At 44.9% G+C, this 27,847-nt stretch overlaps 1 protein-coding gene across 7 annotated transcripts in view; it reads right to left on the reverse strand.

Moving 5' to 3' along the window:
• LRRC7 (leucine rich repeat containing 7) overlaps nucleotides 1-27,847 on the reverse strand; it is a 216,308-nt gene that overhangs the window by 66,308 nt on the left and 122,153 nt on the right. For all 7 annotated transcript variants that reach the window (XM_064147490.1, XM_064147496.1, XM_064147491.1 and 4 more), the window contains exons 7-12: nucleotides 22,948-23,011; nucleotides 18,583-18,657; nucleotides 15,856-16,000; nucleotides 13,797-13,869; nucleotides 5,590-5,719; nucleotides 4,070-4,185 (exon numbers count right to left, since the gene is read on the reverse strand). In XM_064147490.1, the coding sequence (XP_064003560.1) occupies nucleotides 4,070-4,185; nucleotides 5,590-5,719; nucleotides 13,797-13,869; nucleotides 15,856-16,000; nucleotides 18,583-18,657; nucleotides 22,948-23,011 (603 nt within the window). The remainder of the gene's footprint in view (nucleotides 1-4,069; nucleotides 4,186-5,589; nucleotides 5,720-13,796; nucleotides 13,870-15,855; nucleotides 16,001-18,582; nucleotides 18,658-22,947; nucleotides 23,012-27,847) is intronic.

The following is a 27,847-nucleotide window of genomic DNA, read 5'->3' on the forward strand; positions in this document are numbered from 1 at the left end:
ATTTCTATTTTGAATGTATTTGCTATCAATCTATTTCTATTTTAAATGTATTTTATATCAAACTCTTTCTATTCTGAATGTATTTTATAATACATCTATAGTCATATCTATAAATATATTTACAGTACCATACTTACATTACAGATAACAAATATATTTATAATAATATACCAATCTATGTATCAAACTATTTGTATTTTAAAGATACTTCAGATCAATCTATTTCTATGTTCAATATATTTTAGATGGATCTACTTCCATTTTAAATGTATTTAATGTCAATCTATTTCTATTTTGAATGCATTTTATACCAATCTATGTATACTTCAAATATGTTTTATATCAATTTATTAGATTTTATATATATTTTAGATCAATCTATTTCTATTTTAAATGTATTTTAGATCAACCTCTTTCTATGTTAAATACATTTCATGTCAATCTATTTCTATTTCAAATGTATTTTAGATCAATCTATGTATACTTCAAATATACTTTATATCAATTTCTAGTTTGAATGTATTTTAGATCAATCTATCTATAAATATATTTTAGATCAAACTATTTCTATTTTAAAGATATTTTCTATCAATGTATTTCTAGTTTAAAGCTATTTTATATCAAGGTATTTCCATTTTAAAGATATTTTGTATCAATGTATTTCTATTTTAAATGTATTTTAGATCAGCCTATTTCTATTTTGAATGTTTTTTGTACCAATCTATCTATACTTCAAATATATTCTATATCAAACCATTTCTATTCTAAAGATATTACAGTATCACAGTATCACCAAGGTTGGAAGAGACCTCACAGATCATCAAGTCCAACCCTTTACCACAGTGCCCAAGGCTAGACCATGGCACCAAGTGCCACATCCAACCTTGATATTCTACATCAATCCATTTCTATGTTAAATATATTCTAGGTCAATCTATTTCAAAGGTATTTTATATCAGTCTATTTCAATTTTGAATGTATTTGATATCAATCTACACTTTAAGTATATTTTATATCAAACTATTTCTATTTGGAAGATATTTTGTATCAATCTATTTCTATTTCAAATGTGGTTTATATCAATTTCTATTTTAAATATATTTGATACCAATCTACCTGTACTTTAAGTATATTTTATATCAATCTATTATATTTTATATATATTTTAGCTCGATCAATTTCTGTTTTAAGTGTATTTGATATCAATCAACTTCTATGTTAAATATATTTTAGATCAATCTATTTCTATTTTAAACATATTTTATACCAGTCTATGTATACTTTAAATATATTTCATATCAATTTCTATTTTAAAGATATTTTATATCAATCTATTTCTACATTAAATATATTTTAGATCAAACTATTTCTATTTTAAAGATATTTTATATCAACCTATTTCTACATTAAATGTATTTTAGACCAAACTATTTCTATTTTAAAGATATTTTGTATCAATCAATTTCTACATTAAATATATTTTAGATCAAACTATTTCTATTTTAAAGATATTTTATATCAATCTATTTCTATGTTAAATATATTTTAGATCAATCTATTCTATTTTATATATATTTTAGATCGATCTGTTTCTATTTTAAATGTATTTTATATCAATTTCTATGTTAAATATAATTTTGATCAAACTACTTCTATTTTAAAGATATTTTATCTCAATCTATTTCTATGTTAAATATACTTTAGAACAATTTATTTCTATTTGAAATGTATTTTATGTCAATCTATTTCTATTCTGGATGTATTTGATATCAATCTTTAAATATATTGTATATCAAACTATCTCTATGGTAAATACATTTTAGCTCAACCTATCTCTATTTTGAATACATTTTAGATTAATTTATTCTGTTTTAGATGTATTTTAGGTTGATCTGTTTCTATTTTGAATGTATTTGCTATCAATCTATTTCTATTTTAAATGCATTTTAGATCAATCTATTTCTATGTTAAATATATTTTATATCAATCTATTTCTATTTTAAATGTGTTTTATATCAATCTATTAATATTTTAGATGTATTTGATATCAATCCATGCATACTTTAAATGAATTTTATATCAATCTATTTCTATTCTGAATGTATTTGCTATCAATCTATTCTATTTTAAATGTATTTTATATTAATCTATTTCTATGTTAAATATATTTTATACCAATCTTTTTACATTTTAAATCTGTTTTATATCTATTAATACTTTAAATGTATTTTATATCGATCTACTCTGCTTTAAATGTGTTTTATATTAATCCATGTATACTTTAAATGTGTTTTATATCAATCTATTTCTATGTTAAATATATTTTATATCAATCTTTTTCTATTTTAAATGTGTTTTATATCTATTCATACTTTAAATGTATTTTATATCAATCTATTATATTTTAAATGTGTTTTATATCTATTTGTACTTTAAATGCATTTTATATCAATCTATTACTGTTCTGATTGTATTTGCTATCAATCTATTCTATTTCAAATGTATTTTATATCAATCTATTCTGTTTTATTTCTATTCATGATTTAATTGTATTTGCTATCAATCTATTCTATTTTAAATGTGTTTTATATCTGTTCATGCTTTAAATGCATTTTATATCAATGTATTTCTATTCTGAAGGTATTTGATATGAATCCATTCTATTTTAAATGTGTTTTATGTCAATCTATTTCTATTTCAAACGTGTTTTAGATCAACCTATATCTCTTTTAAATGTATTTTCTAGCAGTCTATGTGTACCTTAAATATATCTTCTATCAACCTATTTCTATTTTACATCAATCTGTTCATATTTCAAATGAATTTTCTATCAATCTATTCTATTTTAAATGTAGTTTAGATCAATCCATGTATACTTTAAATGTATTTTATATCAATCTACTTCTATTTTAAGTGTGTTTTACATCAATCTATTCATACTTCAAATGAATTTTCTATCAATCTATTCTATTTTAAATGTAGTTTAGATCAATCCATGTATACTTTAAATGTATTTTATATCAATCTATTTCTGTTTCAAATGTGGTTTAGATCAACCTATATCTCTTTTAAATATATTTTCTAGCAGTCTATGTGTACTTTAAATATATTTCATATCAATCTATTTCTGTTCTGAATGTATTTCATATCAATCTATTTCTATTTTAAATGTGTTTTACATCAATTTGTTCATGCTTTAAGTGTATTTTATATCAATCTATTCTATTTTAACTGCAGTTTATATCAATCCATGCATACTTTAAATGTGGTTTATATCAATCTATTTCTATTCTGAATGTATTTTATATCAATCTATTTCTATTTTAAGTGTGTTTTACATCAATCTGTTCATGCTTTAAGTGTATTTTATATCAATCTATTCTATTTTAACTGCAGTTTATATCAATCCATGCATACTTTAAATGTGGTTTATATCAATCTATTTCTATTCTGAATGTATTTTATATCAATCTATCTCTATTTATAATGTGTTTTACATCAATCTGTTCATACTTGAAGTGTATTTTATGTCAATCTATTCTATTTTAACTGTAGTTTATATCAATCCATGCATACTTTCAATGTGGTTTATATCAATCTATTTCTATTCTGAATGTATTTTATATCAATCTATTTCTATTTATAATGTGTTTTACATCAATCTGTTCATGCTTTAAGTGTATTTTATATCAATCTATTCTATTTTAACTGCAGTTTTATCAATCCATGTATACTTTAAATGTGTTTTATATCAATCTATTCTATTTTAACTGTAGTTTATATCAATCCATGTATACTTTAAATGTGGTTTATATCAATCTATTTCTATTCTGAATGTATTTTATATCAATCTATTTCTATTTTAAGTGTGTTTTACATCAATCTGTTCATGCTTTAAGTGTATTTTATATCAATCTATTCTAACTGTAGTTTATATCAATCCTTGCATACTTTAAATGTGGTTTATATCAATCTATTTATACAAAGACTGAAAAAAGAAGAGTTTTAAGTGTGGGGGGGGTTTGTAATAGATCCTTAAAATGGGTCAGAACCAGGCTGTGACCTTTACCTGTTATCACTCAGGTTTAGCACTCTCAGCTTCTGCATCTGCCCGATCTCATCAGGAAGGAATTCCAGCTTGTTTGAGCGCAGAGACATCACCGTCACGTTCTTACAGCTCCCGATCTGGAGGGGTGAAACGAAACCCCAGAGGTGTCAGGATGATAACATTCATTGTCACTCAGTTTTTAGGTAAGGTAGGAAAGCTAAATTTTTGCTATGACCCAAAGCAGAAAATACAGAACCTAATCAGAAAGTGATGCCCTCTCTCAGTCGCTGACATCAGGGCAAAGCTAAGGCTTACCTGCACTGCTCTTCTGAGTGATACTCTCTTCTTTACATCAATTTGCTCATTTACTATTTTGAACAGAATCAGAGAACTCTTTGGGTTGGAAAAGACCTCTAAGACCATCCAGTCCAACCATCGACCCAGCACCACCATGGCCATTAAACCATGTCCCCAGGTGCCGTGACAAATGTTTCTTGGGGGCTGGTCTCTCTGCCAGGCAGCCAGGGACAGAACAAGAGGACACAGCCCCAAGCTGCGCCAGGGCAGGTTCAGGCTGGATGGTAGGAAGAAGCTCTTCACAGCAAGAGTGATTGGCATTGGAATGAGCTGTCCAGGGAGGTGGTGGAGGTGTTTAAAAGGAGACAGGATGAGGCACTTAGTGCCATGGGTTAGTTAATTAGAAGGTGTTTGGTGGTAGGTTGGACTCGATGACCTCAGAGGTCTTTTCCAACCTGGTTAGTTCGAACTCCTCCAGGATGGGGACTCCAGCTCCTCCCTGGGCAGCCTGTTCCATGCCTAACCATTCTTGCAGGAAAAAAAATGGTTCCTATCTAAGCAAATCTAAATCCAAAGCCAATCTAAATTTAAACCCAAATCTAAATCCAATTCTAAATCCAAATCCAATGTAGATTTAAATCCAAATCTAAATCCAAATCCAATTTAAATTTAAATTCAATTCTAAATCCAAATCTGAATCCAAATCCAATCCAATTCTAATTCCAGATCCACCTCCAAATCCAAATCTAAATCTAAATGCAGTCTGAATCTCCCCTGGCAAAATTTGAAGCTGTTTCCACTTGTTCCATCACCTGATACTAGGGAGAAGAGATCAACCTCCACCTAGCTCCAGCCTCCTTTCAGAGAGCCAGAAGGTTTTCCCTCAGCCTTTTTTTTTCTCTCCAGGCTCAGCAACCCCAGTTCCTTCAGCTGTTCTTCACCAGACCTGTTCTCCAGACCCTTCACCAGCTTCATTGCCCTTCTCTGGACCTATTTTGGCCCCTCAGTGTCTGTCTCAGAGTGAGGGGCCCAACACTGTATGCAGGATTTGAGGTGCATCCTCATCAGTGCCCTGTACAAGGTACAGTCACACCCCCAGGTCCTTCAGGGGTAGCAGGTAAGAAAGATTTGTTCGTCCCCACGGTGCAGCTCTAACAGATATTTGCTTTGAGTAGAGATGAAATCTTGGAGCTATCACAAGGCATTTCAATCTGTTGTTTAATAAAAGAGAATCAGCTTCTCACTTCTCTGGGCAGCTCAGGCAGGAAATTCTCATCCACAGCCAAGGTCCTCAGGTTGTGAAGGTAGCCGATGGTGGAAGGTAAGGACTCCAACTCGTTACAGCTGCAGTCAAACTCTTCTAACAAAGACAAACTGCAATTGTAAATACACTTGTTAGATGCTGTGCAAGAGGCAGAGAACAGATACCAAGTCTCAAACCTGGGACAGTGTTAGAGCGTCACACTCCTGCAGGCACTATGCCCTGAATGAGGCACCTTTGTTGCAGTGAGGTCCATAATAATTTGGTTTCTGCAACTACTAAGGTATCACAGAATGGGTTTGATTGGAAAAGACCTTGAAGATCATCGAGTCCAACCATTGCCTAACTCTGCCAAGTCTGATGCTGAATCATGTTCCTCAGCACCATGTCTCTGCCTCTTTGAAACACCTCCAGGGCTGGAGAATCAATCACTGCCCTGAGAAGCCTGCTCCAGTGTTTGAGAACCCTTTCAGTCAATAATTTTCTTCTCTTGTCCCACCTAAACCTCCCCTGGTGCATCTTGAAGCCATTTCAGAGATTCATAGAATGGTTTGGGTTGGAAGGGACCTTTGAACATCATCTAGTTCCAACCCCCCAGCCATGGGCAGGGACACCTTTCACTAGACCAGGTTGCTCAAGGGCTCATCCAACCTCATCTCATCCTATCACTTGTTGCTAGGGAGAAGAGACCAACCCTGGCCTTTTGTGCTGTGACCCATGACAAACAGTGTCACTCCCTTCTGCTGCTGCCCCTTCACTGCTCCACACCTACCACCTTCTTTCTTGGGGGCTTTAACTAAGACTAAAGTTAAATGACAATACTTATTCCTTCCTCAATGTTTGCTGCTCCCCTGCCCACTGACCTGGTGCTTGGAAGATTGTCTGGGGTGTTTTTTTTCCCAACTGTTTTGCAGGTCTGCTCTGGTGAGACCTCATCTTGAGTACTGCCTTCAGTTTTGAGTTCCCCAGTTGAAGAGGGACAGGGATCTGATGGAGAGGGTTCACTGGAGGGCTATGAGGATGATGAGGGGACTGGAGCACTGCCTGAGGAGGAGAGGCTGAAGGACCTGGGGCTGTTTAGTCTGGAGAAGACTGAGAGAGGATTTGATAAATGTTTATAAACACCTGAGGGCTGGGGGTCAGGAGTGGGGGACAGGCTCTGCTCACTTGCTGCCTGGGATAGGACAAGGAGCAATGGATGGAAGCTGCAGCATAGGAGATTCCAGCTCAACACAAGGGGGAACTTTACTGTAAGGGTCCCAGAGCACTGGCACAGGCTGCCCAGAGAGGCTGTGGAGTCTCCTTCTGTGTCTGGATGTGTTCCTGTGTGACCTGAGCTCGATTGTCTGGCCCTGCTGTGGCAGAGGGGTTGGACTCAATGAGAGGAGGCTCAGAGCAGACCTCATTACTGTCTACAACTACCCGAGGAGAGGCTGTAGCCAGGTGGGGTTGGTCTCTTCTGCCAGGCAACCAGCAATAGAACAAGGGGACACAGTCTCAAGCTGCACCAGGGAAGCTCTAGGCTGGATGTTAGGAGGAAGTTCTTCCCAGAGAGAGTGATTGGCATTGGAATGGGCTGCCCAGGGAGGTGGTGGAGGCACCGTCCCTGGAGGTGTTCAAGAAAAGCCTGGATGAGGCACTTAGTGCCATGGTCTGGTTGACTGGACAGGGCTGGGTGCTAGGTTGGACTGGATGATCTTGGAGGTCTCTTCTAACCTGGTAGATTCTATGATTCAGTGATGTCTTTGGGTCCCTTCCAAGCCCAGACATCCTGCAGTCCTGTGGTCTGCTACGAAGCTCACCTCTGCTTCTCAGTGTCTCTGTGAGTCACAGCTGCAGGGCTGGGCTGTGTCTAACTTACCTTTATTCCAGTTTCTTAATGAAAAAAAAAAAAAAAAAAGAAGAAGAACAAGTCTTTCAGTCTTCACATTTTGTGAGACGTGGAACCAGAAATAGCTATTCCTAACATGGACTTCTCAGAACTTTCCTCTAATTGCTGTATTTCAGCAGAGAGAAAAGCCACAGTGAGTCATAGAGCGATTAGTGACAGAGGCGTGGAAGGGATCCAACAGCTCTGCCAGCTTCTGGGGACAGATCTTCTTTAAAGCAAGCTTTGGTTTCACCACCATTTATTGCAAATGAGGCACAGAACGATTCATAGAACCACCCAGAATGTCAGGGGCTGGAGGGGACCTCCAAAGCTCATCCAGTCCAACCCCTTGCCACAGCAGGATCTCCTAGTCCAGATCACACAGGAACACATCCAGGCAGGTTTTGAATACCTCTAGAGAGGGAGACTCCACAACCCCCCTGGGCAGCCTGTTCCAGAGCTCTGTCACACTCACAACTCAGTAAGGTAAAAAAAAAATCAGTTGTGTCCAGAGGAAGGCAACTTTACTGGTGAAGAGCCTGGAGGACATGTTTGGCCACCAGCAGCCAAGGGAACTGGGATTGTCCATCCTGGAGAAAAGGAAGATGAGGAGACACCTCCTGGCTCTCTACAACTGCCTGAAAGGAGGCTGGAACCAGGTGGGCATTGATTTCTTCTCCCATGGAACAAGCAATAGGACAAGAGGGAACAGACTCAAGTTGCCCCAGGAGAGGTTTAGGCTGGACATAAGGAGCAACTTCTTCCTAGAAAGGGTTGTCAAAGCCTGTCCCAGGCTGCCCACGGCAGTGGTGGAGTCCCCATCCTTGGAGGGGCTCCAGAGCCATTTAAAGTGATTCTGTGGTTCTGTGCTTTTGCCTTTACCTAATTTACACAGAGGGAAGTACAAGAGGCGGCCCTGGGGGTTGGAAAAGATGTTTCTGAGTATATCCTCCAACCTGATGCATGCTGTGTGGCTCTATAAAGAGCAAGCTGCACAAAGCCTTCCTTTCACTGGTGATAAGCTGAGCAGATAAGCCAATTGAGCAGCCTGACGTTTCCTGTGGCCATCAGAAGATCTGATACTCTCCACGGTAACTGCGGAAGCTTCTCTGGCAGTGAGGGATGACTTGATCAGACAACAGGTAAAAGAGATTGTCTGGCACAGACATTCTCAGCTGCTTCCCTTCCTGATGGCATCAGCAGCAGATAAATGAGGATGGCCACGATAAACACAATGAAATCAAACAATTATGGAATGCAATGGGTTGGGAAGGACCTCGAAGATCATCTAGCTCCAACCCCCCTGCCCTGGGCAGGGACACTTCCCATTAGACCAGGTTGCTTAAGGACACATCCAGCCTGGCCTTCAACACCCCCAGGGAGGAGGCATCCACAGCTTCTCTGGGCAGCCAATTCCAGTGTCTCACTACCCAATTCCAATTCTTCCCAATCTCCAGTCTAAACCTCCTCTTTTCCACCTTCAATCCACTCCCTCCCATCCTAAATCAGTGTGAAACTCTCTTTTGTACCTCAAATTCCCATGCTCACAAGAAGATACTTCAGGAAGGGATTTTGCATTCATCATGGACTGTCCATGAAAGCAGGCTGACAGAAAGAGCTGTAATTCCAACAATGCTCATTTAGCTGAAAGCAACCCCCAAAAAAATCATTAACTTGCTGTCTTCTGGGGCTACATTGAGATAATTCTGGAGTTCCTGCAGCCAAAAATCAGACATGTACCTGCCACTTGGTTTGGCAGACATTGAAATGAAGCAGTTCACATGTCCTGAGGTAGAGGAGGGATATTTTGAGGTAGATTAGTAGAGAGAAATTCATGGAGAATGAAGAGTGGCATCAGTAAGGGTAGTTCCAGCTCATCACAGTCTCATCTCACAGAGCCACAACTCTTGCAGAGTCATAGAATGATAGGGGTTTGAAGTGACCTCTGGAGGTCAGTGAGTACAATCCCCCTGACAAGGCAGGATCACCCAGGGCAGGTCACCCAGGAATGCATCCAGGTGGGTCTTGAAAGTCTCCAGAGAAGGAGACTCCACCTCCTCTCTGGGCAACCTGCTCCAGAACTTTGTCATCCTTACAGTGAAGAAGTTTCTCCTTATGTGAATCCTCTTTTGTACCAATTTGTATTCATTGCCCCTTGGCCCACCATTGAGATGAGTCTGGCCCCATCCTATTGCCCCCTACCCCTTAGCTCTTGCTGAGCATCGAGCAGATTCCCTCCCAGGCTACTCTTCTGCAGGCTCAACAGCCCCAGGGCTCTCAGCCTTTCCTCCTCACAGAGATGTTTCAATCCCTCCATCATCCTTGTGGCCTCTCTTGCACACTTTATCCTATACCCCTGTCTCTCTTCAGCTGGAGAGCCCAGAACTGGACCCAGTCCCCCAGCTGTGGTCTCATTAGGGCAGAGCAGATGTGCAGAAGAACCTCTCTTGACCTGCTGGCCACACTCTTCTTAGTGCACCCCAGGATGGCATTTGCCTTCTCAGCCACAAGAGCACATTGCTGGCTCATGCTTAACTTATTTTCACCAAGACTCCAAGGTCTTCATGGAGCAGATCAACCCCTAACCTGTGCTGCTGAATGTTGTTGTTCCTCCTCAGGTGCAGGACTCTACACTTAGACCTGCTGAACCCCATTAGGTTCCCCTTCTCTCCATCTGCCCAAAGAATCTAAATCCTGACTTTGCCACAGGCTGTGTTTTTCCATCATCAGGCAAAAGGAATTTTGCAGACTCAAGAATACAGACTCAAGACATGCAGCTTCTGCTCCTGTCAGATGTGGTGTAACCCATCAGTGACTTCTTGTGTCCTACAGGTAAAGCCTCCAGCCTTTGGCTCCAAGTTGGCCAAGTTCTTACTCAATGGGAATCTTCTGATTTTATGTGGGATGTTTTATGAAGCTGTGTCTAGTGTGCATGGGGTCACAGAATCACAGAATTACCCAGGCTGGAAAAGACCTCTGAGATCATCCAGTCCAACCTAGCACCTAACCCTTCTAATTAACTAACCCATGGCACTAAGTGCCTCATGCAGCCTCCTCTTAAACACCTTCAGGGATGGGGAATCCACCACCTCCCCAGGCAGCCCATCCCAATGCCAATCACTTTTGCTGTGAAGAACTTCTTCCTAACATCCAGCCTGAACCTGCCCTGGCACAGCTTGAGGCTGTGTCCTCTTGTTCTGTCCCTGGGTGCCTGGCAGAAGAGACCAACCCCACCTGGCTACAGCCTCCCTTCAGGTAGCTGTAGAGAGCAATGAGGTCTGCCCTGAGCCTCCTCTTCTGCAGGCTGCACACCCCCAGCTCCCTCAGCCTCTCCTCACAGGGCTGTGCTCCAGGCCCCTCCCCAGCCTTGCTGCCCTTCTCTGGACACATTCAGCACCTCAACATCTTTCTTAAATTGAGGGGACCAGAACTGGACACAGGACTCAGGACGTGGCCTGAGCAGTGCTGAGTACAGGGGCAGAAGGACTGTCCTGGCCCTGCTGGCCACACTGTTCCTGATCCAGGATGGGATGTCATTGGCCTTCTTGGCCACCTGGGCACACTCCTGGCTTATGTTCAGCTGTCGACCAGTACCCCCAGGTCCCTCTCTGCCTGGCTGCTCTCCAGCCACTCTATCCCCAGCCTGCAGCAATTCTACCCTGTCTCTGCAGGGTAGAACTCTTACAGGCTTGCCCTTTGAACAAGAGTGACAAAAGTGAGGGTGGAGGTTCACCATCAACAACTCAGAAGATGTGGGTTGTCACTTTGTCAGTGACAGAGCCCTGGATCAGGCTGCTCAGAGACATTCCAAACCTGCCTGGGTGCAATCCTGGGCCACCTGATTTAGGCGAATGTGCTGTAGCAGGTGGGCTGGGCTAGATGATCTCCAGAGGTCCTTTCCAACTCCTACCATGCTGGGATGCTGTGCTTTTATGGTTCTGTGAAGTGCTTTTGTGTCTCATCATGAAGCTGGTCCCTGGAGGGAGAGTTCCCTCCTCCACACTGCTTCTCTTTGTGTGACAATAATACACCCTGCAGTGGGTACTACGACTAACATTTAGGAGAACCAGTAGGAAACTATCCAAATGGATGAGTCAGAGCAAAGAAGTTCATTTTGATGTGGGAGACTCTCTCCTCATTACCTGAGAGAAGGGACTTCACTTAAAAACCCAACCAATCACTCAGAAATAATGTGGTAAAGAGGAGGTGCTCAGCCACCTGCTCAGCATTAGGGCAGCAGAATGCAGCTTTCAGGTGGAACTGAGGCTTCACGACAAGCAGGGCAGAAGATGAGGAAAGGAGCTTCCCCTCAATTTCAGAAACTCACTAATTAAGAAATATTCTTAAAGGTTTTAACAATTCACACCCCCCCCCCAGATTGCTAAAGACCTTTCTGCAGAGTGTCCTGTACAGATGTGAGCCCTCTGAGCTCACTCTGCCTGCCGGAATTGATCCCTACACAACAATCTGCATAGCAAAGGTTTGTCCTTTTCTGACTTACAGAATCCCTCAACACCAGCAAGGGAGGGGTTGGAAGGGAGCTCTGGAGACCATATACTCCAAACACCTGACTAAAGCAGGGAGACCTGCAGGAGCTTGCCCAGGATCACAGTAGCCTGGGGGGGTTGGGATCTCTCCAGTGAAGGAGACTCCACAACCTCTCTGGGCAGCCTGCTTTGCACCTGGCAGAAAAGAGGTTTTTCCTCATCTTCAGGTGGAATCTTCTGTGTTCCATCTTTACTTAAGCTGAGTTCTGTTTCTTCTCTAAGTGTCCCATGCTAGGGGACAGGAAGGCAGAGGTGGCACTTGCAGGGAGGAGAGGCCAGGGCAGATGACTCTCAACTGCCCAGCAAGGGATTGCAGCCCATGGGTGGCACCTGCAGTTGAAAGCTGAGAGAGCACCAGGGTCAAGCCTCTTCTTCCCTGGCCAGTATCCCAGGAGGGATCTGTCCCTTCTGCCTTCCAGCCCAATTCCTGTGATTCTGAATCCATTCCATAATCCAGCTCCTGAATCCGGTTCCCATCTGCTGCTGAGTCCAGACTGGGACTTGCCCAGTGCCTGTCCCCAACATCAGTGGTGCCCATGGTGCCATCATTGCCATCAGGGGTTGGGTTCCACATTGGTTTGTGTCTCTGTGTCCCTATTCCACGGTGTTATTCTTCTCTCCATCCCAGTTGGTTTAGTTTCTTTCCCAGCCCATTAGTCTCTCTCCCTTCTTCCCTTTCAGTTCCCTTTGGGAAGCAGAGGGCTTCATGGAGAGCCTCTGGCACTTCTTTGTTGCCCAGCCCAGCCCTGCCTCTCAACAATCACGTATTCTGTTTTTACCCCCAGCTATCAGTTTGCATCACAGTTCAGAAGTAAAATAGCTAGAGGAAGAGGACTCCTACAAAAATATCAAGTCTAAAGATATGTTCTGCTTGAAAGGGAGCTGCTTGGGGCCTGAGCCAACACGAAGAACCACTTTTGGAGGCACATTTGCATCCACCTGGAATTTTACACTAAACTGCAGAGCAGGAAACCCAGGATGTGGCAGGAGACGACAGAATTTTACAGCAGCGATAACCTCAGAGCAAGCAGCAGCTGAAGGGCATCATTACTGCTTTGCCTAACAAGATTAATTATGACATTCCCACATTTTCTGTGTCCACTTCATTGATGCTACTTCAATGTATTAAGTAATCTTCGCACATCTGAGAGGCTTTGCAGCCATCTTCTCCTGAAGCATCAAGCAGCAGCTGTTGCTATGGAGACAGACGTATTCCCCCAAATACTTCTATCCCTTCAACTTGGGTTTTTGCTGCTCTCATCAGCTAAATTGCAAGTGGTTCACACAGAGAAATAGCTTTGTTCTCTCTCTTCCTTTTCCCTTGGAAAATAAGATTTCATCTCCTCATCACTTACAGCACTTCCAAGCCCGCAGAGCGGCGCTGCTCCAGATTGAAACGTTCTCAGCTGGGTGTTGGGCCCACACTTACAAAATGAGAATTCAGCCCAGCTTTGCCCTGTTTTTTTTTTTTTCCTCCAGTTAAAAAAACCCAAACCCTCCACTAGCAGAAGGGAAAACCACATTTTGGCCGATGCTGAGGCTCGAGGTGAGGAGAAAGTTCTTCACTGAGAGAGTCACTGGACACTGGAATGGGCTGCCCGGGGAGGTGGTGGAGTCGCCGTCCCTGGGGCTGTTCAAGGCAGGATTGGACGTGGCACTTGGTGCCATGGTCTAGCCTTGAGCTCTGTGGTAAAGGGTTGGACTTGATGATCTGTGAGGTCTCTTCCAACCCTGATGATACTGTGATACTGTGATCATGAAGCTTGTACTCACTTTCCAATGGCGTTTGGCAGGATGGTGAGCTGGTTGTCATCCACTTTTAAGGTCGTCAGTCTTTTCAGCAGCCCTACAAACAGGTGAAGGAGAAGAAGAAGCAGCAATAGGTAAGAGATCCACATCATTCTTCTAAATGTCTTTTTTTTGTTTGTTTTTAGTTTTACTTTCTGTAATGATAGAATCATCAAATGGCTTAGGTTGGAAGAGCACCTTAAAGATCATCTAGTTCCAAACACACCACAATAAGCAAGGAGACCTCCTGCTAGGTCCGGGTTGCTGATGGCTCCATTCAGCTTGGCTTTGAGTGTGGAATCATTAGATGGTTTAGGATGGAAGGGACCTCAAAGGCCATCCAGTTCCAACCCCCCACTATAGGCAGGAACACCTCCCACTAGAACAGATTGCTCAAGGCCTCATCCAACCTGGCCTTGAACACCTCCATGGGAGTTGTGGATGACAGAATCACAGAATGTGATCAAAGATCATTCTGTGATCAAAGATCTCAGTCTGTGATTCTGTGATCCACAACCTCCCTGGGCAACCTGTGCCAGTGTCTCATCACCCTCACTGCAAACAACTTCTTCCTAACATCCAGTTCCAATCTCCCCTCTGCCAGTTCAAACCCATTCCTCCTCATCCTGTCATTACCAGACTTTGTCAGTAGTCACTCCCCAGCCCTCCTGTAGCTGCCTTCAGGTACTGGAAGGACACTCCAAGGTCTCCTCGAAGCCTTCTCTTCTCCATAGATCATAGAATGGTTAAAGTTGGAAGGGATCTTAGAGGTCATTTACTCCCACCTCCCTCTCAGCTAGACTCAGCTGCTCAAGGCCTCATGCAACCTGTCTTTGAACACCCCTAGTCTGGAGGCATGCACAGCTTCTCTGGACAGCCCATTCCAGAGTCTCACTGTCCTCATACTGAAGATTCATGGAATGGTCTGGGTTGGAAACGACCTTAAAGATCATCTAGTTCCAATCCCCTGCCATGGGCAGTGATAGCTTCTGCTAGCACAGGTTGCTGACATCCTCACCTAACCTGGCCTTGAACACCTCCAGGGAGGAGGCAGCCACAACTTCCCTAGGCAACCTGTTGTAGTGTCTCACCACCCTCACTAGAAAGAACTCAAACTGTAACCATTTATTCCTTCGGTACAGGAGCTAAACGCCCTCTGAACATCCATCTGCATGCCACAGAAAGCACATTAAACAAGAACTCCTGAATTTATGGTGGAGATGTGAAAGAGCCAAATGGAGAAGAGCTGTGAAAGGCAGCTAGCAACATTCATGTAGCAGAGTGTCATTCATTAGCAATACATGATGGGATCTTCACGGAGCTGATTCAAAATTGGAGAATGGAACAGTTCCATGTTCAAAAGGATGCACTTAGGGAAGTGAAAAAGGTGATGATTTAATGGGCTTGTCAGCTGGGAGCAGAAGAAGAGAGGGAAGGCTCTGAAGTGCTTCCAAAGAAAAGAGAAGGGACCAAGACTGAAACGAACTACCCAGATGCAGAGCGTGATGTGTCTACAAGCACTTTGCTTCCAGAATTGGTATGCATTCTGAATGAGTCAGGAGTTCTATGCATGCAATAGAGCCAAAAGCAGAAAATGAGCAGTCTGAACCACGTCTTTAATGCTCCTGTATGGAGCTGCACCGCTGCAACCAAGGGTGGTAATTGCCGTCAAGATCCTCGCACCATTAACAGCATCACTTATACTTACTTTCAAATTTAGATCAGATCAATCAGATCTTTCTTTGCTTATTTTCTCCTTCAGAACCATCAATAGAATCATAGAGTGGTTTAGGTTAGAAGGGAACTCAAAGATCATCTAGTTCCAGCCCCCTGCCATAGGCATACTTTCTAACCATGGCTTTACAAAGCGGTCTTTGTGGATTATCCCCACACAGATGTTCTAAACTCCTTTGGAATTTAATGGCAGTTCTTCTTCCAGCCATTAAAAGCCTCATAATAACCACACCAAAAAAAAAAAGAGAGAGAAGACATAAACAAAACCCTTGACTGCAAAAGATCACGAGAAATCCTGAGCTTTTCTCACCTATGGAGTCTGGCAGCTGCTGCAACATGTTGGATGACAAGAGGAGGTCTTCAAGTCCTTCACATCCTGATATGTCCAAGTCAACAGTTTCTATCCTGTTTTTTGACACATCCAGGTACACCAGCTGTTTTAACTTCCCTATAGACTTAATAGCACGTTACACAGGGTTACTCCAACAGACACACACCATTTCTGTGCTTTAAGACAAACAGCAGCATTGCAGGCTTAAACCCAGTGATCTCAGCACCTTGTCACTGCAGTTATTTCTCTAGCAGTGGTGTTCTGCCAGCATCCTTGTTCTCAGAACCGCAAAAGGAACTGAAAGAACTGCTGAGGTTCATCCTGGAGCCAAAAATGGTACCTGCATCTCATAGAATCATAGAATTGTCAGGGCTGGAAGGGATCTGAAGGATCGTCTGGTTCAAACTCCCCTGCCATGGGCAGGGACACCTCACACTAGATCAGTTTGCTCAGAGCCACATCCACCCTGGTCTTAAACACCTCCAGGGATGAGGCTTATGAGACTTCAACCACCTCCCTGGGCAACCAGTGTCTCACCACCCTCATGGTGAACAACTTCTTCCTACCATCCAGTCTGAATCTACTCACTTCCAGTTTTGCTCCATTCCTCCCAGTCCTATCATTACCTGACAGGCTAAAAAGTCCCTCTCCAGCTTCCTTGTAGGCCCCCTTCAGATACTGAAAGGCCACAATAAGGTCTCTCCAGAGCCTTCTCTTCTCCAGGCTGAACAACTCTCTCAGTCTGTCTCCATAGCAGAGCAGCTCCAGCCCTCTGATCGCCCTCGTGGTCCTTCTCTGGACACCTTCCAGCACCTCCATATCCCTCTTGTCCCAGGGGCTCCAGAACTGGATGCAGTATTCCAGGTGGGGTCTCCTCAGTGTGGAGCAGAGGGTGAGGATCACTTCCCTGGCCCTGCTGCTCACACTTCTCTTGCTGCAGCCCAGGCTCTGGTTGCTCTCTGGGCTGCCAGAGCACACTGCTGGCTGATGTTGAGCTTCTCATCCACCAGCACCCCCAAGTCCCTCTCCCCAGAGCTGCTCTCAAGGCAGGCACTGCCCAGCCTATATCAGTGCTTGGGATCACTCCAACTTGGATGAGCTGTTCATGCTGACTTGTTTCTTAAAGCAAGGGCTTCTCGTGTAGGCTGGTTTAGCACAATCTGTCTCATAAAGAGAATTTTAAGACACCTTCTTAGGACACCATCTTAAAAGCTGCAGTGGCACAGGCTGAGCTTGCAACTGAATGAAAGTTGAGGCTAAAGCCTCTGCAGAATCTAGCAGCAGTACCAGACGAAACCAGAACCTACTTTCAAGACTGCAAGAGGGGTTGGATTATGTTACTGCTCACCATAATTTATCTACCAAAGTGAGGAGATGGTCTCCCATTTAGGTTACACCAGGTGGAAAACAACTTGATTTTCTCCTGCACTATGAACCAACTGTTGGTTTGAGTAGCCACAAACACCTAAGGAGCTTTGCTGATGAAGCAGGGCTGCAGTTAGGAGTAAGGCACAGGACAGCTAAGAAGTTACATTTGTATTGAGTGGTGGCTGCAGGAGATTCCATCTTTAGTACTTCAAAGACAAAGTTATGCTCCCACCAGAGGAAGAGCAGGTTTGTTTCTCAGCATGTTTGAAGGTTAAGGGCAGGGTTGCTACAGCAGCTGGTCCCTTGGACTAAGGACATGCATTGTCCTTAGCTGGCTAACTGGCACATAGCTGGGCACTGGGACTGCAGCACACTCATGCCACATCTCCCATGCTCAAGTGCAGGACCTCATCAGTCTTCTCTAGATCACAGAATCACAGAATGTCAGGGGCTGGAAGGGACCTCCAAAGCTCATCCAGTCCAACCCCCTGCCAGAGCAGGATCTCCTAGAGCAAATCACACAGGAACACATCCAGGCAGGTTTTGAATACCTCCAGAGAGGGAGACTCCACAGCCTCCCTGGACAGACTGTTCCAAAGCTCTGTCACCCTCACAGGGAAAATATTCTTCCTCATGTTTACATGAAACTTCCTATGCCTCAGCTGCCACCCATGGCCCTTGTCCTGGCACTGGGCATCACCCAGCAGAGCTTTTACATCTTTATAACCATTGATGAGGTCACCTCTCAGTCTCCTCTTCTCCAAGCAGCACAGCCCCAGCTGCCTCAGGCTCTCCTCCTAGCAGAGGTGTTCCATTCCCTTCAGCATCTTTGTGGCTCTGTGCTGGACTCTCTCCAGCAATTCTATGTCCCTCTTGAACTGGTGGAGCCAGAATTGGACACAGCACTCCAGATGTGGCCTCAGCAGGGCAAAGTGGAGGGGCAGGAGAAACTCTCTCACCCTACTAACCACTGCCCTTCTAATACACCCTAGATAGCTCTGCTTGAGCAGGAGTTTGGACAAGACAACCTCCAGCAGTCCCTCCAACCTCAGCCCATCTGCAGTTAGCTAAACAACACATCCACAGCCTATGAATGTGCTCCACATTCATTAAATCTGAGGAACTCATCTCCCTTCCCAGCAAGAACTGCACAAAACTAAACTTAACCTGGTCCACTTAGAGGCTGTCTTCTAATAACACAGCAATTGAAAGGTTTCTTGCTAGCAATTGGGAACTCTATGGGCTAGGATGAAGAATCCACTCAAGAAAATGCCCAGGCAGGAAAAGAGCTCCCTACACCACACAAATCATTTGATGACATAAAATAAATGCTCATACCCCGGGTAGTATTTGCAGGGAGTTGTTGTCCATCCACAATTCCTTCAGATTCTGGATTTGTTCAAGAACCTCAGGCTGAGGGGAAAAAAGACAAAACACAGAGCATTATGGAGAGTTCAATCAATCCATGTGTTCCTTCCTTAGATAAATCCATGTTTTCCTCAGTTAAACAAACCCACACTTTTCTTGAGTGAAATAGAAACCAATAGAAACCATAAAGAAAAATGTTCCTTCTTCACCTTCATTTTCTTTTCTTTCCAGCACCCACACATCAGTTACTGACATAAATATTTTATTCAATAGAATAGAATAGAATCAACCAGGTTGGAAGGGATCTCCAAGATCATCCAGTCCAACCTAGCACCCAGCCCTAGCCAATCAACTAGACCATGGCACTGAGTGCCTCATCCAGGCTTTTCCTCAACACCTCCAGGGACAGTGACTCCACCACCTCCCTGGGCAGCCCATTCCAATGCCAATCACTCTCCTAACTTCCTCCTAACATCCAGCCTAGACCTCCCCTGGCACAGCTTGAGACTGTGTCCCCTTGTTCTATTGCTGGTTGCCTGGGAGAAGAGACCAACCCCCACCTGGCTACAGCCTCCCTTCAGGTAGTTGTAGACAGCAATGAGGTCTGCCCTGAGCCTCCTCTTCTGCAGGCTACACACCCCCAGCTCCCTCAGCCTCTTCTCATAGGGTTTGTGTTCCAGGCCCCTCCCCAGCCTTGCTGCCCTTCTCTGGACACCTTCCAGCACCTCAACAAATTAGTTCTATAGTCCTTATTCTAATCTCCAATCATCAGCTAAACCAGAAACTGCCCAACTGGAGAGCTCAACCTCTCAGCTTTCCATGTGGCTGTGGATTGTGTTTCTGTGAAAAAAAATGTTTACTCACTGCTCTAAATGATAATTTATTTCAATTTGCCTAATTCCATTGGAACTTTATTGTCCCCCAATGGTTAAAATCAGTTCTAATTTTCCAGGCTAAATTGATTAATGGTCATTTCATACTATTTGTCCCCGTGATAATTAATGTTTCTTTATTCCTCCAGTGTGTTCTCTGATTAAGGTTATTAGAGACAATCAGGATTTCCCCTCTCAAGTTGAATTTCCTTTTAAATTCCTCTCATTAGGCACAAACCCTTCTCACAGAGAACAAACTGCTTCTGTGCTGCCCATGTAACAGTTAGATTTGAAATAACTTGAGCATGGGCTATGGTATGCCATGATGATGCCATGAGTCAGGACTTGGTTTAGGGCACCCCACTCCAAGAAGGACATTGAGAAGCTGAAGCAGGTCTAGAGAAGGGTAACAAAGTTGGTGAAGGGTCTGGAGAACAGATCTGGTGAGGAGCAGCTGAGGGAGCTGGGGGTGTTCAGCCTGGAGAAGAGGAGGCTGAGGGGAGACCTTCTGGCTATTTACAACTCCCCAAAAGGAGGTTGGAGCCAGATTGGGGTTGGACTTTTTCCCAAGGAACAAGGGATAGGACAAGAGGAAAAGGCCTCAAGTTGCATCAGGGGAGGTTTAGGTTGGACATGAGGAACAATTTCTTCCCCACAGGGGTTGTCAAGGCCTGGCCCAAGGGCAGTGGTGGAGTCTCCATCCCTGGAGAGGTTTCAAAGCCATGGAGATGTGGTGCTGAGTGGTGAGCTGGCAGTGCTGGGTTGAGGATTAGGCTCCATGATCTCAAAAGGGTTTTCTTCTAGTTAGAAACATTTTGTTTTCACACTGAGGGTGGCAAGATCCTGTCCCATGTTGCCCAGGGAGGTGGTAGCTGTTCCATCCCTGGGATCACTGCAGGTCAGGTTGTTTGGGACTCTGAGCAGCCTGCTCTAGCTGCAGCTGTCCCTGCTGACTGCAGGGGAGTTGGACTGGGTGACCTTGAAAGGTCCCTTCCCACCCAAAGCAGTCTGTGAATCTATGATTCTAAAAGCACAGGTCCTCCTGAACACCCCAGGTAGTGACAGGGCTCAAAGAGGGTGAGACAAGAGTTTCTCTTAAGGTTTATTCTCTTAACATGTTTATAGTTCTGCAGGATGAAGTCAGTGAGGTCTCCTTGAACCACACTTCAAAAAGAAGCCAACCAACCCCAGACTGTTTGTGAGAAGGGTCAGTTCCTATAGATTAATGGAATGCTTTGGGCTGGAAGGGACCTGGAAGATCATCTACATGTAGCAGATACATTGCAGATAAAGATACTACAGACAAAGGGAAGATGATTATTTTCTCCACTGAGAACATCTCCTGTAGCTATTAAATCTCAGCAAACCCAATGCTCATCTTAGTGGTCAGTTAGGGACAGAAATTCCTCATGGAGTCCAAAACTGACTTCTGCCAACAGCAGCTCCTAATATTTGCACACTGTAAGGGTAGATATTGACTAATTAACACATAACTGACACAAGTTTGTTTGGTTTTACTTTTCACTGAGATCATTTTGGGACATGGCTGTGGTGATGTTGGGCTGGTGGTTGGACTTGATGATCTTAGAGGTCTTGTCCAACATTAATGATTCTGTGATCAGTTCATCCCACATGAAAGTGTTCCAGCATTGGCTTCCAGCTCAGAATGAGAGCTCTGTGGCTTTCATAGAGTGGTTTTGGTTGGAAGGGATCTACAAAGGTGGTCTAGTCTAACCTTGCATGCAGCAGGCACATCCTGCATGTGGTCCTGGTGGCCAAGGAGCCAAGGGTGGCCTGGGCTGTGTTCAGAAGAGTGTGGCCAGCAGGTCAAAGGAGGTTCTCCTCCACCTCTGCTCTTCCCTGGTGGAGGACTGTGTCCAGTTCTAGGCTCCCCAGTTCAAGAGGGACAGGGATAGACTGGAGAGTGCCCAACAGAGGCCACAAGGATGCTGAAGGGTCTGGAACATCTCCATGATGAGGGAAGGCTGAAAGTCCTGGGGCTGTTTGGCCTGGAGAAGAGCAGCCCCAGAGGGGATCTCACCAATGTTAATCTGCAGGGTTTGGGGCAAGAAGGGACCAGGCTCTTGTCAGTGGTGCCCAGGAACAGGACAAGGGGCAATGGGGACAAACTGGAAGCCAGGAGGTTCCAGCTGAGCAGGAGGAGAAAGTTGGTGTGAGGGTGCTGGAGCCCTGGAGCAGGCTGCCCAGAGAGGTTGTGGAGTCTCCTTCTCTGGAGGCTTTCAAGACCCACCTGGGTTCATTCCTGTCTGGCCTGCCCTGGTTGATCCTGCTCTGGCAGGTGGGGTTGAATTCAATGATCTCTGGAGGTCACTTCCAATCTCTACCATTCTGTAGTCCTGTGATCCTCCACTAGATCATGTTGCTCAGAGCTTTATCAAGCCTGACTTTGAGCATCTTCAGGGATGGGATCTCAACCACCTCCCTGGGCAAGCTGTTCCAGTGTTCATACACCCAACGTGGTTCATCTGAATTGCTGAATCCTGCTGTCAGCGAAGCACATCCTATTAGCAACACTGACCTCGGGAACGCTGACCCAGCTCCTCTGGCACAGGGCAATGTGGCCTTAGCACATGGAATCTTAGACTCATAGAATGGTTTAGGTTGGAAGGGACCTCAAACCTCATCCAGCTCCAAACCCCTGCCATAGGCAGGGACACCTCTCACTAGAACAGGTCACTCAAGGCCTCATCCAACCTGCCCTTCAACACCTCCAGGGAGGTTGTAGATCACAGAATCACAGAATGTGATCTTTAATCCACAGCCTCCCTGGGCAACCTATGCCAGTGTCTCACTACCCTCACTGCAAACAACTTCTTCCTAACATCCAGTTCCAATCTCCCCTCTGCCAGTTTAAACATATTACTCCATGTCTTGTCTGTCATTACAAGACCTTGTCAGTAGTCCCTCCCAGACTTCCTGTAGTCCCCTTCAGATACTTGAAGGCTACTCCAAGGTCTCCTGGAAGCCTTCTCTTCTCCAGGCTGCAGAGCCACAACTCTCTTGTCCTGTCCTCATAGCAGAGCTGCTGCAGCCCTCTGAGCATCTCAGTGACCTACCTCTGGACTGGCTCCAACAGTTCCATGTCCTTCTTGTGCTGGGGGCTCCAGAACTGCACACAGTGCTCCAGGTGGGCTCTCAGGAGAGCAGAGCAAAGGGGCAGAATCCCCTCCCTTGCCCTGCTGCCCACACTGCTCTTGCTGCAGCCCAGCACACAGTTGCTGTCTGGGCTGCACTCACACTGCCAGCTCATGTTCAGCTTTTCATCACCCCAGACCCCCAGGGCCTCTTCCTCAGGGCTGCTCTCAGCCATTCCCCACCCAGCCTGGAGTTGTGCTTAGGATTGCTACAACACAGCAAAGCCTTTCAAGCCAAAGCTTCATGTCCCATCCCCAGAGCCACCAAACCACAGAAGCTTTCTATCAAACATTGGTGCATTTCTTACCAGTTCAGAGAATTCATTATTGCCCAGATCAAGCCTCTCCAGCTGAGTCAGTTTGTGCATTGACCTGTAACAGAGGAGGAGACATCCAAGATGAAATTCTGACTTGCAAATTGTCCACCAAGATGAGTTTAGACCAAAATAAAGCTCAGATGACACTAACATGGCAAAAAAGAACCACAGCAGACTGCTGCTGGTGCAGATGAGAACACCACGCTCCAGCTTCCAGGCATGAGCTGAGGTTCTCCAATTACAAAGTTCAATTCTTCCTCAAACCCAACATTTATCTGAGTGTGAAAATAAATTGAAAACAATCTGGATGCCAGTTTGCCTAGCTGCTGGAGAAAAATGACTTTCATTTATTAGTGACCCAAAAGTGACTCCTCAAAATGGTGACATTTTGGCTACAGACCTCTAAAGCTCTTAGCAGCTTCTTTGTAAACCACCACATAGTGGCTCCTCCTGACAGAAGGGTGGTTGGTGCCTGTCTACAACTGCACTCAGCTACAGCCACCATGAGCAATCCCAGCAGAATCCCATCAAGAAGCAGCTTCATGGAGGCACTGTCCCTGGAGGTGTTCAAGAAAAGCCTGGATGAGGCATTAGTGCCATGGTCTAGTTGATTGGATAGGGCTGGGTGATAGGTTGGACTGGATGATCTTGGAGGTCTCTTCCAACCTGGTTGATTCTATGATTCTATGAGAAGGATCAGCATGCTAAAGGAGTTAAGGGCAGATTGGGCTTGTTTTGAGGACCTGATGGGTCTTCTCCTCTTTAAGTTGTGGTGCAGATGACCTGAAACATGGGTTCCATTAGGGCGTGTGTAAGAGGTAGCATGCAGTGGCACCTGCTGCTTGCCAATGCCTTATGAAAATCAGAGGGAATGATGAAAATCTGTTATCATATCACACTCAATCCTTAGTCTGCAGGACTATCTGGATGCTTGAGCGTGTCCAGAGAAGGGTGACGAGGCTGGGGAGAGGCCTTGAGCACAGCCCTACGAGGAGAGGCTGAGGGAGCTGGGATTGGTTAGCCTGGAGAAGAGGAGGCTCAGAGGTGACCTTATTGCTGTCTACAACTACCTGAGGGGTGGTTGTGGCCAGGGGGAGGTTGCTCTCTTCTCTCAGGTGGCCAGCACCAGAACGAGAGGACACAGCCTCAGGCTGTGCCAGGGGAGATTTAGGCTGGAGGTTAGGAGAAAGTTCTTCACTGAGAGAGTCATTGGGCACTGGAATGGGCTGCCCGGGGAGGTGGTGGAGTCGCCGTCCCTGGGGCTGTTCAAGGCAGGACTGGACGTGGCACTTGGTGCCATGGTCTGGCCTTGAGCTCTGTGGTAAAGGGTTGGACTTGATGATCTGTGAGGTCTCTTCCAACCCTGATGATACTATGATACTGTGATACTGTGAAAGCTGGAAGCCACTCAAGAAGCAATTCCACCAGCAGGGTAGATGAGGATGCTGCAGAAAGCTCGTGAAGTCACCTGGGCAAACGGATGGTTTCACACTCTCCCCAAAATAATTCCATTTTCTACTATAACCCTCATTAAAATAATAGTCAAAGAAATGTTTGTAACTCCCAGGGTGCTCTAACTGCACCTTGCTGAGTGATGTTATGCAGACCCAGAGAAACACTACTTTTGTCAAACAAAGCTTCAGCACGCTGAAGTCGGCTCAGTTACAGCCCTTTTCTCTTAGGATAACTCACATGCCCCTTACAAAAGTTTATGTTTTCTCCAGCTTACTTGTCCCAAAACTTTCACCATTGTCACAGAGCCATAGAACTGTTAAGGTTGGAAGAGACTTTTGAGGTCATTTGGTCCAGCTGGTCACCTAGAGCTCAAAATCCCACCACTGCTATCATAGAATCATAGAATCAAACATGTTGGAAGAGACCTCCAAGCTCATCCAGTCCAACCTAGCACCCAGCCCTAGCCAGTCAACTAGACCATGGCACTAAGTGCCTCATCCAGGCTTTTCTTGAACACCTCCAGGGTCGGTGCCTCCACCACCTCCCTGGGTAGCCCATTCCAATGCCAATCACTCTCTCTGGCAAGAACTTCCTCCTAACTTCCAGCCCATACCTCCCCTGGCACAGCTTGAGACTGTCCCCCCCTGTCTTTTGACTGATTTGTTGTCATCCTCATGTGCACTGAACTCTGCCCTGGTGAGGCCACAGTTAGAGGACTGGGTGCAGTTCTAGGCTCCCCAGCTCAAGAGAGACAGGGAACCTACTGCAGAGAGTCCAGGGGAGGCTCAAAAAGTGCTGAGGGGCCTGGAGCATCTCTGTGAGGAGGAAAGGCTGAGAGCCCTGGGGCTGTTGAGCCTGCAAAGAGCAGCCCCAGAGAGGATCTGAACAATGCTCAGCAAGAGATAAAGGACCTCCTGGGGGAAGAGGATGGGGCCAGACTCTTCACACTGGTGCCCAGGGACAGGACAAGGGCGATGGGCACAAACTGGAACCCAGGAGGTTCCACCTGAACAGGAGGAGAAACTGCTTTGTTGTGAGGGTGCTGGAGCCCTGGAGCAGGCTGCCCAGAGAGGCTGTGGAGTCTCCTTGTGTGGAGAGCTTCCAAGCCCATCTGGGCATTGTGCTGCTGGGCAAGCTGCTGTGGGTGCCCCTGCTGTAGCAGCACAGTTGGACTGGATGATCTCCAGAGGTCCCTTCCAATTCCCACCACGCTGGTATTGTGTGAAAAGCATTTAGTGATTATGACTTCCCAAGCTTACTTTGAAGTGCTCCAAGTCCCAGAGCCACAAAATTGAAAACACCTTGAAACAAGACCTGGAAACCCAACACCAGCATCCCTCTGTTAGTTACAGACATAACTCCTGTCCATACATACACAGAGTGACATCTTTTGGGATGTCAAGCTCCAGAACTCTCTGAAGATGACAGGAATCTACAGCACAACCCAGGTATTTCACACCACATCCTACCTTTGAACAGAACCTGATAAGGTTTGGTTTGTGCTACTCCAAACTGATCAGAGAAGACAACTTCTAAACCTTACTTGGTGTAATTACCACCACCAGATACTTCATTTGAGAAGCTGCAACATCTTCTTGGAGGATGATGAACTGCAATTAGGTGCTGCTCTATCTAAAGATGACACTCAGTGCCTCCTGGAATATTTGATGAGGGTTTGGGTGTTTGGTTTTCTTTTTCTCATTAGCTTGTGATATTATTATCCCTTTCATGCAATTTCTTCTATTTTTCTTCTTGAGAGGAGATTCATTCTATTTTTCACCTTTTTTCCCCCAAGAGGTCAGTCCCTAAAGGTGGACCAGGCAAGGTGCAATTGTGAGTAATGCTCAGTGAAATATTCATCACTTTGATGATGTAATGGAAGAGAACTGAGGTGCTAATAAAACCCTACAGCCAAAATTGCCACATAAATCTACATCCAGGTCACATTTGGATCTCTTCTGCCACTGTTAAGTGACTGCTGGAGTGCTGTGGCGGAGGTCTGGATGTCAGCTGTGGAACCTCAGGGTAGGTGCAGAAGAAAATGGGTCTTTTTTTTAGTTTACCTTGTTTTCAAACACAATAATGGGACATGGCTCTCAAAAAGCCTGCAAATCCCTGAAAGCCAATGCAGAGAAAAGTGGTGCTCAGACACCTACAACTGCAGGAATCCCAGCACAGAGAGACTAAAACCATCACAGAGAGATGGTTCTTGGACACCTACACCTGCAGGAAACCCAGCACAGAGAGACTAAACCCAGCACAGAGAGGTGGTTATCAGACACCTGCAACTGCAGGAAACCCAGCACAGAGAGATGGTTCTCAGACACCTACAACTGCAGGAAACACAGCACAGAGAGATGGTTCTCAGACACCTACAACTGCAGGAAACCCAGCACAGAGAGACTAAAACCATCACAGAGAGACTAAACCCAGCACAGAGAGACTAAAACCATCACAGAGAAACTAAACCCAGCACAGAGAGATGGTTCTCAGACACCTACAACTGCAGGAAACACAGCACAGAGAGACTAAAACCAGCACAGAGAGATGGTTCTCAGACACCTACACCTGCAGGAAACCCATCACAGAGAGATGGTTCTCAGACACCTACACCTGCAGGAAACCCAGCACAGAGAGACTAAACCCATCACAGAGAGATGGTTCTCAGATCCCTACAACTGCAGGGAAACCAGCACAGAGAGACTAAAACCAGCAGAGAGAGATGGTTCTCAGAAGCCTACAGCTCCATGAATACCAGCATGGAGAGATGGTTCTCAGGCACCTTCAATACCATGAAACCCAGCACAGAGAGATGGTGCTCAGACACCTACAAGGCATCTTAGAATCATAGAATCACAGAATGTCAGGGCCTGCAAGGGACCTCAAAAGGTCATCTAGTCCAACCCCCCTGCCACAGCAGGATCACAAGAACTGGCACAGAGGGAAGGTAAAATCTAACTCACAGTACACAACCCTGTAGGATCTGACCCAAATCCTCCTACAAAGGACAATCCCTGCCCTGCTCCTTCTGGCCACACTCTTGCTGATTCAGATGAGGATGCTGAAGGTCTTCTCAGCCATTTGGGCACACACTGGCTCATCTTCAGCCACTGTGAACAAATTCCCCCAGGTCCTTTTTCACCAGGCAGTTTGCAGCCTCTCTGCCCTAAGCCTGGAGCATTCACAGCGCTGTTGTGGCTCAAGTGCAGGGCCCAACATTTGTCCTTGCTGAACCTCTTCTCCAAGAGGTGACAGCCCACGAGTGAGGAGCAGCTGTGCAGAGACACAACCAGACCTATGCAGCCTGGAATACAGCTGCAGAGGTGAGATAACACTGCTACACAACTAATGTCTGCTTCATCATACTTCTACACAGAGATGCCTGAGAGGCTTCCAACAGTTCCACACTCCATTTCCTTGTGTGACAACACACAGA

This window comes from Pogoniulus pusillus, chromosome 8 (assembly GCF_015220805.1).
Source record: "Pogoniulus pusillus isolate bPogPus1 chromosome 8, bPogPus1.pri, whole genome shotgun sequence".
Taxonomy (NCBI): Eukaryota; Metazoa; Chordata; class Aves; order Piciformes; family Lybiidae; genus Pogoniulus; species Pogoniulus pusillus.